The sequence below is a fragment of the Corythoichthys intestinalis genome, chromosome 12 (assembly GCF_030265065.1).
Source record: "Corythoichthys intestinalis isolate RoL2023-P3 chromosome 12, ASM3026506v1, whole genome shotgun sequence".
Lineage (NCBI taxonomy): Eukaryota > Metazoa > Chordata > Actinopteri > Syngnathiformes > Syngnathidae > Corythoichthys > Corythoichthys intestinalis.
The window spans coordinates 32,394,962-32,411,777 of record NC_080406.1 but is presented as its reverse complement, the minus strand read 5'-3'; the positions used below and the strand labels follow the sequence as shown (position 1 = coordinate 32,411,777).

The window sequence follows — 16,816 nt, the reverse complement described above, 5'->3', positions numbered from 1 at the left end:
TTAAGACCAACATTCGGTTGTATGTTTTTGTTTGAGCGAATATGATTGTTTAGGCATTCGTAATTTAGTTTAGAGGTACAGTGTATCAAAAAAAGTGAGTACACACCTCGCATTTCTGCAGATATTTAAGTATATCTTTTCATGGGACAACACTGACAAAATGACACTTTGACACAATGAAAAGTAGTCTGTGTGCATCTTATATATTAGTAGAGGTGTGCAAAATTTCCGATTCTTAGATTATTCGCGATTCGGTCGTGGAAGATTCGAGAACGATTCACAAACATCCAAATTCCGATTATTGAAATATGCCAAGTAAAGCGAAAGTACAACACACTCAGCGCGCCGCGCGGTCTTCGGCACAATGAAGAACGGAGCGAGAGTAGCTAAACATCATGCTTCTCATTACCCGGCCCCTCGGGTAATGCCAATGCTCAACTCACGGCTCTAGCTCAACTCATGCCACGAGATAAAAAAACACAACAACATACCTGACTGCTGCCGAAAAGCTGCTACGAAAGTACATCCGCATAATGTTAGATATATGTAGATATCATTTATATAGGACTAGATGCATTATAGATTTGGTAGTGTTAGCAGCACATCTACAAAAAGCTAGATGTGGGCGTTATAAACGGCCGCCATCTTAAAGCAGTACACTTCCCTGCAAGGCTGTTGTAGCGAACCTTCCAAGCGAACCTAATTAACTTTTTATCTAAAATACTCCCAAATCGGTAAAATATTGACTTGAATCTATCTTTAAAATAGTTTTAAAACTTTCACATGTCGAAAGTAGACAAAAGGGAAATTATGGAATAACGGGAGCAATTTTAACAACTTTAACAGTTGATTCACAACATTAAATTAATTGAATGTAGTTTAAAGCTGCTGATACAGAATGGGGACTGGAGTTTTTTATTTACTGTTATTTTTGTGTATTTGTTTACTGCTATATGTTAACTTGATACTGAAATAGTAGTTTGGTTTAGCCTGAGAGTAACAATTTTGGAACTAATGTACAAAACATTTAAAAAAAAAAAATAAAAAAAAAAGAAAAGAAAAAAAAAAGGAGGGGGGTGCATCAATAATCGTTTTATAATCGAATCGGAGCCTCTGAATCGTAATTGTAATCGAATCGTTAGGTGCCCAAAGATTCCCAGCTCTATATATAAGAGTTAATCTATTTTCCCCTCAAAATAACTCAAAATAGAGCCATTAATATCTAAACCCTGGCAACAAAAGTGAGTACACCCCTTAGAAGCATGGCTGTCACCGCAGGAGGAAGCCTCTTCTGAAGACTGTACACAAAAAAGCCCGCAAACACTTTGCTGAAGACATGTCAACAAAGGACATGGATTACTGGAACCATGTTCTATGGTCTAATGAGACGGGCGGGCTTTCTTGTGTACCGTCTTCAGAAGAGGCTTCCTCCTGGGGTGACAGCCATGCAAACCAATTTGATATACAATGTGGCGTATGGTCTGAGCACTAACAGGCCGACCCCCCCTCCTCCTCAATCTCTGCTGGAATGCTGACAGCACTCCTGTAACGAGTCACATGACCTTTTGGAGGGAAAATGGCAAACAGTACTCAATATGGACATTTAGGGATGTATGTAGCTTCTAAGGGGTGTACTCACTTTTGTTGCCAGGGGTTTGGATATTAATGGCTATATTTTGAGTTATTTTGAGTGGAAAATAAATTAATACAGTGCCTAGCAAAAGTATTCGGCCCCCTTGAACCTTGCAACCTTTCGCCACATTTCAGGCTTCAAACATAAATATATAAAATTTTAATTTTTGGTCAAGAATCAACAACAAGTGGGACACAATCGTGAAGTGGAACAAAATTTATTGGATAATTTAAACTTTTTTAACAAATAAAAAACTGAAAAGTGGGGCGTGCAATATTATTCGGCCCCCTTGCGTTAATACTTTGTAGCTCCACCTTTTGCTCCAATTACAGCTGCAAGTCGCTTGGGGTATGTTTCTATCAGTTTTGCACATCGAGAGACTGACATTCTTGCCCATTCTTCCTTGCAAAACAGCTCGAGCTCAGTGAGGTTGGATGGAGAGTGTTTGTGAACAGCAGTCTTCAGCTCTTTCCACAGATTCTCGATTGGATTCAGGTCTGGACTTTGACTTGGCCATTCTAACACCTGGATACGTTTATTTTTTAACCATTCAATTGTAGATTTGGCTTTATGTTTTGGATCATTGTCCTGTTGGAAGATAAATCTCCGTCCCAGTCTCAGGTCTTGTGCAGATACCAACAGGTTTTCTTCCAGAATGTTCCTGTATTTGGCTGCATCCATCTTCCCGTCAATTTTAACCATCTTCCCTGTCCCTGCTGAAGAAAATCAGGCCCAAACCATGATCCTGCCACCACCATGTTTGACAGTGGGGATGGTGTGTTCAGGGTGATGAGCTGTGTTGCTTTTACGCCAAACATATCGTTTTGCATTGTGGCCAAAAAGTTCAATTTTGGTTTTATCTGACCAGAGCACCTTCTTCCACATGTTTGGTGTGTCTCCCAGGTGGCTTGTGGCAAACTTTAAACGAGACTTTTTATGGATATCTTTGAGAAATGGCTTTCTTCTTGCCACTCTTCCATAAAGGCCAGATTTGTGCAGTGTACGACTGATTGTTGTCCTATGGACAGACTCTCCCACCTCAGCTGTAGATCTCTGCAGTTCATCCAGAGTGATCATGGGCCTCTTGGCTGCATCTCTGATCAGTTTTCTCCTTGTTTGAGAAGAAAGTTTGGAAGGACGGCCGGGTCTTGGTAGATTTGCAGTGGTCTGATGCTCCTTCCATTTCAATATGATGGCTTGCACAGTGCTCCTTGAGATGTTTAAAGCTTGGGAAATCTTTTTGTATCCAAATCCGGCTTTAAACTTCTCCACAACAGTATCTCGGACCTGCCTGGTGTGTTCCTTGGTTTTCATAATGCTCTCTGCACTTTAAACAGAACCCTGAGACTATCACAGAGCAGGTGCATTTATACGGAGACTTGATTACACACATTTGGATTCTATTTATCATCATCGGTCATTTAGGACAACATTGGATCATTCAGAGATCCTCACTGAACTTCTGGAGTGAGTTTGCTGCACTGAAAGTAAAGGGGCCGAATAATATTGCACGCCCCACTTTTCAGTTTTTTATTTGTTAAAAAAGTTTAAATTATCCAATAAATGTTGTTCCACTTCACGATTGTGTCCCACTTGTTGTTGATTCTTGACAAAAAAATTAAATTTCATATCTTCATGTTTGAAGCCTGAAATGTGGCGAAAGGTTGCAAGATTCAAGGGGGCCGAATACTTTTGCAAGGCACTGTATATAAGCTGCACACAGACTACTTTTCATTGTGTCATTTTGTCAGTGCTGTCCCATGAAAAGATATTCTTAAATACCTGCAAAAATGCGAGGGGTGTACTCACTTTTGTGATACACTGTATATTTAGCAATTTTTTGTGGGAATATGTATTTGAACGATTTAAGAGCATTGTAAAAAAAAGTTAGCATTTTATAGCATTTAAGCAAGCGGACTTTTGCTATGCAAGTTAGGCAATTGTTGTACTTCGATCCTCATTTATTAATTACACCGTTTGAGGCTAAGTATGGAGATAGAATAGTGCCAAAAGAAGTGAGGTTGTAAAATGAAAATTCTTCCTGTAAAATGACCATTTTTAACTAAAAAACACTTGTATTACCGACTTTTTCCTTTTGTAATAAACATGAAAAAAACACAATGTAAAAAATACATTATACAAGTGTTTTTTTTCCAATTACAAGTGATTTTTTTTGTTCTACGGGTGTTTTTTCTTAGCTACAGGTTAAAAAGTTTTGTCTCACCCTTGTCGCGTTTTATGAGACAAAAAAAATACTCGTAACCTAGTTTTAAAATAAAAACATACCTGTAAAATGACTCATCTTAACTAAAAAACACTTGTATTTTAACTAAAAAAACACTTGTATTTCCAAATTTTTTCGTTGTGAAATAAACATGAAAAAACAATATTATAAAATTTCTTCAAGTGTTTTTTTTCCTCATTTACAAGTGATTTTTTTTGTTCTACGGGTGTTTTTTCTTAGCTACAGGTTAAAAAGTTTTGTCTCACCCTTGTCGCGTTTTATGAGACAAAAAAAATACTTGTAACCTAGTTTTAAAATAAAAACATACCTGTAAAATGACTCATCTTAACTAAAAAACACTTGTATTTTAACTAAAAAAACACTTGTATTTCCAAATTTTTCGTTGTGAAATAAACATGAAAAAACAATATTAAAAAATTTCTTCAAGTGTTTTTTTCCCCCATTTACAAGTGATTTTTTTTATTTTTCTACAGGTGTTTTTTTCTTTGCTACAGGTGAAAAAGTTTCGTCTCACCCCTTGTGGCGTTTTCTGAGACAAAAAGATTTATCAAGCGTATAATTGGCTCGTCGTCGATTTTCGTGCCTTTCTTAGGAAGGCGAAATTCACTTGCTGTTGACACGAATTATGATTATATACGCTTGATAAATCTTTAACTGAATGACATTCATGAGAAAACATTAATTCCACGGAACTTCTTACCTGAGCGTGCTCTGCCATTTCTGTCGTACTCTGCCGTGATGAATAAAGCAAGAAGGAGCAGGTCGGCAATGGTGTGTCCCGCCCTCCTCCTGAACAATCGCCGTTCCGATTGGTCTGAATTTTGCCTCACATCACATGCTTGGGCCGAAATTTAGTTGTACATGCTCAGAAAACACTTGTAGATTATTAAAGATAAAACACCCGAAGAACTATTCACTAGATTGTGTTCTTTCTTAACTAACGTCTTCTTTTGACCACGACTTGGAATGATATTTTTGTGTTTTACAACATATTATTTCGATGTACAAGTAGATTTTTTCATCTTTGGTTACAAGTGACTTTTGTCTCAGAAAACGCCACAAGGGGTGAGACGAAACTTTTTCACCTGTAGCAAAGAAAAAAACACCTGTAGAAAAATAAAAAAATCACTTGTAAATGGGGGAAAAAAACACTTGAAGAAATTTTTTAATATTGTTTTTTCATGTTTATTTCACAACGAAAAATTTGGAAATACAAGTGTTTTTTTAGTTAAAATACAAGTGTTTTTTAGTTAAGATGAGTCATTTTACAGGTATGTTTTTATTTTAAAACTAGGTTACAAGTATTTTTTTTGTCTCATAAAACGCGACAAGGGTGAGACAAAACTTTTTAACCTGTAGCTAAGAAAAAACACCCGTAGAACAAAAAAAATCACTTGTAAATGAGGAAAAAAAACACTTGAAGAAATTTTATAATATTGTTTTTTCATGTTTATTTCACAACGAAAAAATTTGGAAATACAAGTGTTTTTTTAGTTAAAATACAAGTGTTTTTTAGTTAAGATGAGTCATTTTACAGGTATGTTTTTATTTTAAAACTAGGTTACGAGTATTTTTTTTGTCTCATAAAACGCGACAAGGGTGAGACAAAACTTTTTAACCTGTAGCTAAGAAAAAACACCCGTAGAACAAAAAAAATCACTTGTAATTGGAAAAAAAAACACTTGTATAATGTATTTTTTACATTGTGTTTTTTTCATGTTTATTACAAAAGGAAAAAGTCGGTAATACAAGTGTTTTTTAGTTAAAAATGGTCATTTTACAGGAAGAATTTTCATTTTACAACCTCACTTCTTTTGGCACTATTCTATCTCCATACTAAGCTCAGGTATGTTAAAGTATTTTTAAATGCATTTATTGCTCTTGTGAAATGAAAGTGCAATTTGAAAAAACAATTGGGAATTTTATTTTGTATTTGCATTTCATGCTCTTTTGGAAGAGCAACCTTAGCAAGCCTTTGTTTTACATCTCCAAAAATGTATTCTGTAAATCAGAAGAATGTTCCTAATCCGATTACTCGATCATTCGAACTAACTGATAGATTAATTGATTACCTAAGTAATCGATAGCTACAGCTCTAATATGACTCACATGTTATAATCTGTGGGATGAGACTTCATGAAAGTTTACGAGAGCTTTTGCGAAAAATGGCCTTGAATGAACTTTGATGAACGTTTTTATTTATTTATTTTATTTGTAGTATTTTATATCTATTTTATATTTTTTATAAAATATTTTACATTTATTATTAATTTTGTTTTATTTTTCTTTGGAATCGTAGCTAATATCTCTAAATAGTTGTTGACTATGATGTTCTTGTGTTGTCACGCAGGTCTCCGGCCGTCGCTCCTGCTGTCGGCTTTCCTCATGCTCCTGGGGTCCGTGATAAGGAGCGTCCCCCTCTCAGACCCGGCTCTCCGACGCTGGTAAGACAACCACTCGTTTTCCCTCATTCCTCGTCTTTCATTTTATTATTCTGTACCGACCAGTCGGCTGCGCTTGTCGGCCCAAGGTCAGAGCAGTTATGGATCTGCCCTCAGACGTCCCAGTGCATGATGGGATTGACCTCAGCGCGATAGCTTGATGCGAGGACAAGATAGCTTGAACTGATTGCCCGATAACAGGCTAAAATGCTGACTCGGTTCATTTGTGCGCTAATTGTAAGCAGGTTGCAGGTTTTAATGAATGAGTCTGATCAGGTTGCTCAAGTGCTGGCACAGAATTGATGAGTTTGTGGCACTCCACAATGGAAAAAAGAGCACAAGTGCAATATTGTTACCATACTTCCTGTGTATTGTTGTTAGTCTTTGTATTTATTCATTTTTTTAATTATATCCCCTAGTATTTTTGTTTTTTTCTATCTAATGGTTTTAATTTTTCTCTTAAGAAATATTTTTTTTACCATTTGTATGTTTCCTTTATTAAATTTTAAACTTTAAGCAGATATGTTGGTACTGTTTTAATGAAAATCAGACACCAAAATTGTATATTATACCACAAAAGTACAATATTTTCAGGTTTTTTGTTTCACAATGCTGTAAAATGTTTGTATTTTCCATTTATTTGGTTTTGCATTACATGCTTTCTAATGTTGTAGTTTTTGGGGGGTGACATATGCTGCAAAGTAGTCAGCACATTTGTAGTTTTTTTGTTCCTGCCACCCTCCTCAAAGTTATTTAGTGCCGGTGAAAGCGATACAGACCCCCTCAAGATTTAAAAGAGGTGTCATTAAACTAGTTGTCAGTCAACATATTCACAAATGTATGAAAATATTTTATAAAGCTTGAAAAGTTACCTGGTGTTGCTTTAAATATTCATTATGTATTTCATAACTAATCATTTTAGTCTCAATTAACTAATCAACTGATTCAAAAATTTTGGCAAGCAAATTTGTACTATCCAAAAAAGTGACAGCGGACCACAAAAAGTTGCATTTTGATATTTGAAATTTAGAAATATTGTTTCCAATACATTTTCATCTTATTTCATTTTTGGATAAGCAAAAGAAGATGCATGCATTTTGGTAGACTTCCTCCACACTAAATTTTGTTATCAAAAACGGAATATGTGCCTATGGCAATAGTTCCTATGCACATAAATGCTATGATTTGTCATCCAAAACACTAAATGTTTTGATAAAAATATAAATAATATTTGATGAGGAAAGCAAAGCAGTTTCCCTCAGAAATACAGTGTTTTACCATTAAGACCATGTATTTGTTTGCAAAAAGGCTTGGAAAAGCAATGAAAACGTTAATTTGGATGACTCGGTAAAGTACATGTACAATATTCCCCAGTAGGTGTCACTCTAACAGAGACAAAAAGCCACCGTGAACATTTGTTGCTGCCACTGTGACAAGCTTTCACGTGAAAGCTTTTTGTTTGGTGGACTTGAACGGAATGCATGCATATATGCAGCAAGCCTGTCTACATGATTTCATAATTTGATTGCAACCACGGCTTTTAACATTAGGTACACCGGCGTATCTGTTTGACCTCCCATAAATCAAAACTAATGCATCAGCCACTCCGTCAAGGCCAGACTATACTCAACACATGTATTAAAACATTTATATGCTCACACAAGGCTGCATTACTCTATGAAAATGTTGTTTTGCCTTGACAATACTCTTTGAAACACAATTTGTTCAGGAAAGTGCTGAGTTAATTGTTCAACGTTGTATTTGTATTTCCACTGAAACAATACTTTGTCAGAAGCAAAAACTGGAAAATGTGTTTTCTTTTGTGACGGGGGTGTGTTCGGTTGTATTTTTTTAAAATTTCATAAAATACTATTTGCGTTCAAAAATGGTAAAAATGGTATGTATTGGCACAAAAACATTATTCAGAAAAATAGCCTTAGGGTTAGGAAACATCTTTTACTTTGTAAATGGTGTATAAAAAACACTTATAGGCTATGGAGTTGGGATTTTTTTTGCTACTGAAATACTATTTAGTCAGACAAAAGGTGTTGTTTGCCTAAGGGTTCTGCCTTTTGCCACAGCAACACTATTTGGCAGAAAAGGATATATTAAGGAGCAAAGAGCATTATTTTGCCTTAAAATCCTGTGTGTTGCCACTTATAAAAACAAAATGCCTGTATGAAGACGCATTAGATATAGGTGTCAAACTGGAGGCCCGGGGGCCGGATCTGGCCCACCACATCATTTGTGAATCATATGAGCAAATCATAGAGAATAAGTGCTGTTTTTTTCCCTCCAATTTTTCAAAATAAATAAAGAGATTGTTTATTCTTTTTCTTGATTTTTAAAATCTAAATACATGAAAGAATGAATGAAAAACAACCCCTGCACTTTTTATTAAAAAAAAAAAAAAAAAAAAAAGAAATAAAACAATACCTTCACAATAAGTCCGCAATCAAGTCAGGGAAGCTCAAATTTGAACTCACAAGACAAGTGTTACCTCGATAGCTTGATTAGAGAAATGAATATGACCCCAACCATGGATTGCTTTGCTTCAAAGGCTTTAATGAACAAGAGCTCTCGGGTTCAAAATGATGTGACCCGGCCCGGAGCTGTGATCACCCAGAAAGTACGAAGAAGTACAATAGAGGCTGGACATTTATACTGTTGAAAAGGCGCTGCTGAAGACCGCCGTGAAACGAAACTTACTAAGAAACGAAACTCATCATCTCACAAACCTGAGTATTTTTCCATACAAAAACATCTTTGAGCTGAGACCTTGAACACCGGTCCCGGCTAGAACGATGATAAGAAACCACAGTCCTCCCTTGTATTCATTCAGGGCATATTGAAAAATATAGGAACATAACAGTCCATATTTGGGCATATTGTGATACAGTCTACAATTGTCAAGGCCATGGGAAGGCACACTCAGATTAACAATGATACTCTGTGCTACAACGTTCTCATGCAAGCATAACAAAAGCATACAAAATATAATGTATAATGGTTGTGTTTTAAGCATGAATAAAATTCTCTCACGATTCATGAAATAAAAATATTCAAACTATGTCACAATTCTGCATGAAAACGATGTGGTTTCCATGCTAGGCCTTAGGGGGCAGTGCAGTTTTACAAGACAACAGCTGATGATGCACTTCTTTGATAACAACCTCATCAGCCCAGAAGACAACATACCCGCGCACTCGAGGCAATGGCATCCATGCGATTTTTTTTTTTTTTTTGCTTTAAAAGGAACAAAAACGTGAACGTAAAATATCTTTGAATTAAAAATATCATAAAAACAGTAAAGCCGATGTGCCGACATGTTTGTTGTTTTGAATATTTAGTAGCAACTAAGGCTGCAGCTGTCGAATAATTTAGTGTTTCAGTATTCTACTGAAAATTCCATTGGTTAATCGAGTAATCGGATACATTTTTTTCTTTTTTAGGTAAAGAGCGATTATAAATATACATGACAAAACATTTCACCTTGTATTTAACCATTTTTGGACAATCAATGTCTTTATTTTAGATGTACAGTACATTGTTGAAAACAGCCAACAACTGCATCTCAGATGTGACTAGAAAAAACAACAACAAATTCACTGCTTTCACTCAAAAAACTTGAGATCTTATTAAAAAAAAATAAAATCTTCTTTCTTACCTTAAAACGTCATTACACTTGATAACACACATCACTTAAAAGTTAGGTGTTTTTCCCACGGGTTTCAATTGAATTGTTTTTCCCCACGTGTTTCAATTGAATTTCCATTTAAGTTCTAGTTAATACATACCTGTCAAACCGAGGCCATTGGCAGTCTTACAAATAGTGACGTATAGTGACGTACCCTTACAAATTGGTGATTAATCTTACAACGTCGTATTTACCGTACAATATGAAACAAAAATACAACTCTATTTTTTAAAAAAATATGAATTTATTGGTAATATTGTAACATATAACCTGGTGCAATCAAAGAACAATATCTTCAGCTTCATCATGATTACTACAATTTAACTGTAACTTTTGTTATAATTCTATGTAGCACTTTTGGCAATTTCTATTACGTCTTTTGATGGCTGCACTTCTTGGTACTTCAGCTCGCAATTCAGTTTGACTTGAAGGTAGCTTGTTTGTGTGTCCAATTATAAATTAAAAAGGTCAATTCATAAAATTAACTTACCAATGCAATCTTTGAGTCAGGGAACATTTCTTTTGCTAATTCTGAGAAGTGATCAGCAATATTTGCTGGCAAATTGTGTTCGGCAACAAATTGTCAGAATAAAATCTCCGCTTTCGTCACTTTTCACTGCAGACTTCATCTTTATGACCAGTGTTGTTAATCTTACTTTTAAAAACCAATTAATTTCAGTTACAAATTACTTATCCCCAAAAGATATTGAGTTAGTAACTCGGTTACCTGAATGTAAGAGTAATTAGTTACTTGGCAAAGTGACTGGTGTTACCTTTCATTATTTTTTTCATTTAAAAAACAAAACAAAAAACATGGTAACCTTTGCTATGGTTGGAAGTCATTTAATGTTGTGAATCAACCGTTAAAGTTTCTGCATTAGTTCCCTTCTGTTGACTTTCGACATGTGAAAGTTTTAAAACTGTTTCATCATTTAAAGATATTCAAGTCAAGATTTTGCCGATTTAGGAGTATTTTAGATAAAAAGTTACTTAGGTCAGCTAGGAAGGTTCACTACAACAGAGCCTTTCTGAGAAGTCTACTGCTGTTTACCAACGCCGCCGAGTTTGTCATTTCGCATGTAGTTTGATATCTAGGCGTATATTGTAGGCTGTCAGCTACAGTCAGGAAATATTGGAGCCACCTAGCCTAGCATCGCTTTTGCTACAGCGTCACAACAAACACTCTTCTCTCTCCGTGGCTCTGACTTTTCTCTCGTCATTCAGCCAACGTAACACATAGTAACGCACATTGTCTCGTTGCCGAAACGGTGACAAAATCCGAACGGAGAAAAAAAACGTAATGCACGAAAAAGGTACAGATTTTAAACGTACGGCGTACACATTTAAAAATCAGTGCTCACTTGTACAAATTACGCCGAAACCGTACAACTTGACAGGTATGCAGTTAAGTTTTAATTTAGTCTACTGGACTGTCTCAGAAAATTAGAATACACAATATTCTAATTTTTTGAGACAGTCCTGTGTATATATACAGGACTGTCTCAGGAAATTAGAATACACAATATTCTAATTTCCTGACTGTCTCAGGAAATTATACTAAATTGTCCTGATAAGATTTGTATGTACTGGAGCACATTACCCACCAGTGCTACTTGGTGTTTTATCCATCAATGACTACTGAGCTAAAATTGACAGTTAGCTTTATTACGTTTTATTTTAAACCCTCATCACTCTACAGCGCTGCTTTTACAGATTAAATAAAGCCTGTATAAAAGACTCGTTAGCCACGCATCGACAGTAGTCATAATGAATAGAAACCTAGCCCTCCGCAGGGCTAGCGTTACGTTAGCAAGGTACAGTAACGTTAATTTTATTTATTAGCGCTACGTTAACTTAATTTGACCTTGTCCCGAGTATCGCTCCTCCGCTCTCAGAGTAAAGCGGGTGCCTTCTTTCGAGCTGCAGCATTGAAGATGTGCTGTAGTGGTATGCAAGCGCTGGTGCGTTGGTGTCCAGCTTGAAATGCTTCCACACTTTTGACATTTTCTGCTTTTTCTTTTTACCTTTCTCTTCGCTTTCGTCGGCTTCCTCGTCGTTACCTCTATATTCATGCATGGTTGAAATCAAATATATCCGCCGCCACTGTCTTCTTCCTGTCCGCACATGCCGTCAGCGCGTTGTGCCGCATTAAGAGTAGTCTGGGTAAAACGTCATGCTTAGAGCTAGCGAAATTAAACGATTCCTCGAGGCGGCAAAAATTCCTTGATCAATTTTTAAAATCGAGTTACTCGAATTATTAAAGTAATCGTTTCAGCTCTAATAGCAGCGACTACGCATGCCCAAAGTGACGTGTTCAAGTGCTGACATCATCGGAGCGAGAGCGTTCCATTTATATAGTTGCGGAGCAGTTCCCGCAATTGAAACATTCCGCTTTGGAGGCCGGAATCAAAAGTTTGCGTCTTCGTTTTCACCGTCACTATGTTAAGGCAAGGCCATTCCGCAACACAATCGTTGCGTCCTGGTGTCGCAGCGTCACCATGTAAACGGCCCCTTAGAGTCCACAAGAACATCAACGACCTGTGTGACTTGACAGGCCTTTACCCTTTAAAATTTTCAATGAAGAGGCTTAAAAAGACGATTTTTTTCAATTTTGAGGTCAACAATCTCTGTAAAGGATTCATGAACTATCAAAGTAGTAGTCGATTCATTTGCTAATCATTTAGTTGTCAATTAGTAAACCATTAATTAGACAATTAATGTTTTATTATATGGTCATAACAAGTTGACAAAGCGTGCTGTATTTTCTTTTGGCAGGTTGATCCACGGCGGTCAGTTACTGAACGGTTTAGCCGGCCCGACCATCATGAGCGCCGGTCCCTTCCTATCCACCACATGGTTCGCCCCGGACCAGAGGGCCACCGCCACCGCTGTCGCCTCACTATTTTCATACCTGGGCGGGGCCGCCGCCTACGTAGTGGGACCCCTGCTCGTGCCAGCTCCCAATGGCACGCAGTCGGCGGGACACCGGGTGTGGTTGATGGCGCCGGTGTCCACGCTTGACACTGTCATCCGAGAGAAGATCCAGCTGGTGATGTATGCGGGTATGTGCCGCCCTGGATCGATAGCGCGTCAGGGGGACAAAAAACAATTCAAAAAAGAAAAAAGCAATTTGGAATCTTCGCAAGCAGACAGCTGAAAAAAACCCAATTGTTGAGTATGTCATGCTTAAATGATTTAGAAAATGAGAAGCATGTGGCGATGCCGAAAGATGAAGCCTGACGTTTGTTACGGCTTAATTCTGTGGCGCTCCTTCAATGTTTTAGAGGTCGGCTCGGGACACGCTCTGCTCAACAACAACAACAACAACAAAAAAACAACTTAAAATGCAAATTATTGAAACCCACCCCAAGTATACCATATAGCCCGCAGAAAATATCGAATAACAATTTTTGACATTCAGATTTCGTAGTGATTACAAGTTTTTTTTTTTTTTTTTTTTTTAAATAACCATCCCCTCTGATTGTTCATTTTCCCAATAGTCCTTTGTGGAACGTGGCAATGTGCTCGTTATGTTGATTTGATCCAGTAGATTAGTTCATAATTCAGTAGTTAGTTTATTCAGTTGATTCGATCCAGAAGATCGGGAATAGCTGAGGACCGATGGTAGGCCGTGTCCGCCACCCTCCTTTTGTCGACTTAATCCTTGTCACAGTTTTCATTCCTTGCTGACTCCCGACGAACATTCATCTCAAGGTTGCGCAGCTTCGTAGTAAGTTGCATTGCCATTCCAGTTGTGGACTCAGGGCCTGGGGGACTGGCGTCGCTAGGTCCTTCAGGCTACCGGGCTTGCACTGGGATTGATAAGAGCCTTTGATATCCTTAATCCAAGTTTCCGATACAGCAATGATGTTGAACTTGTTGCCTAACTTGTGTAAATAATCCTTGATGTGTTCAAAGTTCTTGTAGAGACTTCTGCCGTTGAAATGGATTAATGAAAGCTTACCGTCCAATTTAAAAGATCTGTTAAATTGATAATCACTGTAGTATTTGCACTCCTCCGGTCTGTTGACGTAAACGTTTTTATCAGGATCGAATATGTCATTTGGTTCATTGGAACAATCTTCAAATTGGTCTTCCAACTGTAATTTTGATGAGAGCATAGAGTCCGCAACTTGGGTAATGATTAGTTTTCAAAAACTGCCAGATCTTCGACTTGCTTGATAACTTTTGTTTTCTGGTCTTGTGTTTTGACGAAAATTCTGCATTCTGCGATCCATGTACTCTCAATCTTTTCAGTTGACGTGCCTTTCTTGCTATTTCAGCGTTGCGGGGGGTTAGATTCTCATTGAAGAAGATGTTGTCTCCTTTCAGGAGGCGACCTTGCTTGAATTGCTGTTCCACTCTTATTCCCAATTCTTGTAACTTGTCAGTCACCTGTTTTTCCACCGTTGCGTAGTTTGGTTCATGGTCATCCTGAAGAACTTGCGAATATGCGCGTGTTCTCACTTTGATACCAGTGATGAGGAGATCGTTTGCAGAAGACGTCATCGTCATAAAAAAATTGTTCGTTGACGAAATATTTTCATTATCGTCATCGTTGACGAAAACAGCACTGTTTTAAACAAATGTGTATCTCTCTTAACTCATTGCCTTCCATTGACAACGATAGACGTCCAGTTCATTCAAATTGCTAGGGCTGTCTTTGAATGCTAAGCTTTTGGTGCCAATGACGGCTCCAGACCGTCAATGGCAGCCAATGAGTTAACGTAGACACTTATGTTGTGAAAGATTTCTGTGTCACCTTTTTAAAATGACAATTGTTTGCGGGAGAATATCGATACGTCCTTCCAAAACAAAAGTGTGATACAGAAATATTTGGCGACAAAAGTGTAATATTTGTGCACAGAAATGCAAATGCTGACAAAATTGCACCCCCACGAGACACAATCTTTGTATTCCCAAATGTTGACGTGCGTCTGCTTCCTTTTCCAGAACTGTCGGCTATCGCTGCGTTGTTTGTGGCTGTTCTCTTCTACTTCCCCTCGCGGCCGCCGCTTCCTCCCAGCGTGGCCGCTGCCAGCCAGAGGCTGAGCTACAAAAGCAGCATCTGCCGACTGCTCAGGTAAATGTGCACACACGTACCTCACAAATTTCACTTTAAATAACTTGGGGTGTCCTCCGTGCCTGTGTATTTTGTTCTAATGTTTTTTTTCAGTAATATTTGTGTGTTATTCCTCATATTTTTGGTGTATTAGACATTCATTTAATATTTTAGTATTATACTAGTCAGAATTTTACAATTTTTCTGATTGATTTTTATTTTTTGACTTAATATTTTTTGTAATTTTTTAACCCCTTAAGACCTAAGCATGCTACTGAAACAATATATAAATAAATACACTGAATTTAGTTGCTATTGCCACTTTTGGGAGATGATTGGATGAAACTTTACCCATCGAAATAGAATCATGAGGTCTGGCACGCCCTCTTTGCTATTTTTGGGTCTTTGAAAATGACTGACCAAACGCAACTTCAAAAAGTATTACGTAAAGTGCTCATTTCTCATTAAAAATACATTAACATTAAAGATCAGCGCAGATTTTTATTTTTTGCCCAGCAGAGAAAATGCGGGTCTGAAGGGGTTAAACCAATTTTTCTTTCACTGTATGTATTTAATATTCTTTTTTTATATTTCTGTCCAATATATTCCCAATTTTTTTATCTTATGATTTTTAAAGTATTTTTGCCCTTGCTATTTTAGCATAGTAATTACATTTTTTCATCATCATTTCATGTAGTATTTTTCTAAAACTATATTTTCAAAAATTATAGTGTTTTTTTTTTTTTATCTGATGTTTGTGTATTTTTCTGGGGTTTTATATTATTGTACTTTATTCAATACTTACTTCATCTCCCAGTAGTTTGTAAAAAAACAAAAAACAAAAAAAAAACAAACAAAAAAAAAATAGCTTTATGTGTTTTTATTAAATACACATATAAAGTCGTACCTCTACATACGAATTTAATTAGTTCCAGGACCTGGTTTGTAGGTCGAAATGGTCATATGTCGAGCGGGATTTTCCCATCGGAATACATTATAATTCGATTAATTCGTTTCACAGCCCAAAAACCTAGGCTAAATCCGTCATAAATACTGCAGGTACAATTACAAATAGCAATTACACTTAGCAAAACAAATAAATTATAAATACAAATCCGAATAATAATACAGTGTAAATAATAATACTAATAATGTACCGAATCGGCTTCTAATGTGGCGGTTGTTTTTTGTATGGTGTTCCTGAACGTACCGCGTGACTGACGCGAGAGTGAGAGAGGTGCGGCGGAGTGGGAAGGTTTTTCCTTCTCTTTTCGTGTTCTGTTGTTGTTGGCGTCGGCGGACGGTAGCCGTGTTGTACAAGTTCTGAAATAAATTATTATAAACCTGACGAAGTTGGCGACTTCCTTGCCGATGTTGCGATAATAATAATCGTTACCGTAACTTATAAAGACTGTCGAACAGATGTCGGAGGAGGACCGTCGACATTGTAGACATATTCCGAGCAGGTTCACAGACACGCACACCACGCTTATATTTTTCTATCATTTCTATCTTAATGGTAAGCGTCACCTTTTTCATTTTTTTCACCACCTGCACTTACCTTCTTGGTACCCTTGTTGATTTCTCTCACAAGAAAATCCACCGTGCTGCTATCTTGCGGGACAACAATGAAATTGCAACGCTGTTGTAAATTGTCGTATTTCGAGCATGTTTTGACTCGTCATTTGTCTCGACATATGACGAGTCAAATTTTTGGTCGGATGTCGAAAGGATCATA

General features: G+C 37.1%; 2 protein-coding genes across 2 annotated transcripts in view; one reads left to right on the top strand and one right to left on the bottom strand.

The window, feature by feature from the left end:
• Nucleotides 1-4,738, bottom strand: part of hspbap1 (hspb associated protein 1) — a 28,682-nt gene extending 23,944 nt beyond the window's left edge. Inside the window, exon 1 of the mRNA XM_057851756.1 lies at nt 4,579-4,738. Within this exon, the coding sequence (XP_057707739.1) occupies nt 4,579-4,596 (18 nt within the window). The 5' untranslated portion in view covers nt 4,597-4,738. The remainder of the gene's footprint in view (nt 1-4,578) is intronic.
• slc49a4 (solute carrier family 49 member 4) overlaps nt 1-16,816 on the top strand; it is a 51,606-nt gene that overhangs the window by 8,073 nt on the left and 26,717 nt on the right. Inside the window, exons 2-4 of the mRNA XM_057851754.1 lie at nt 6,229-6,322; nt 12,792-13,078; nt 14,970-15,099. Coding sequence (XP_057707737.1) covers nt 6,229-6,322; nt 12,792-13,078; nt 14,970-15,099 — 511 coding nt within the window. The remainder of the gene's footprint in view (nt 1-6,228; nt 6,323-12,791; nt 13,079-14,969; nt 15,100-16,816) is intronic.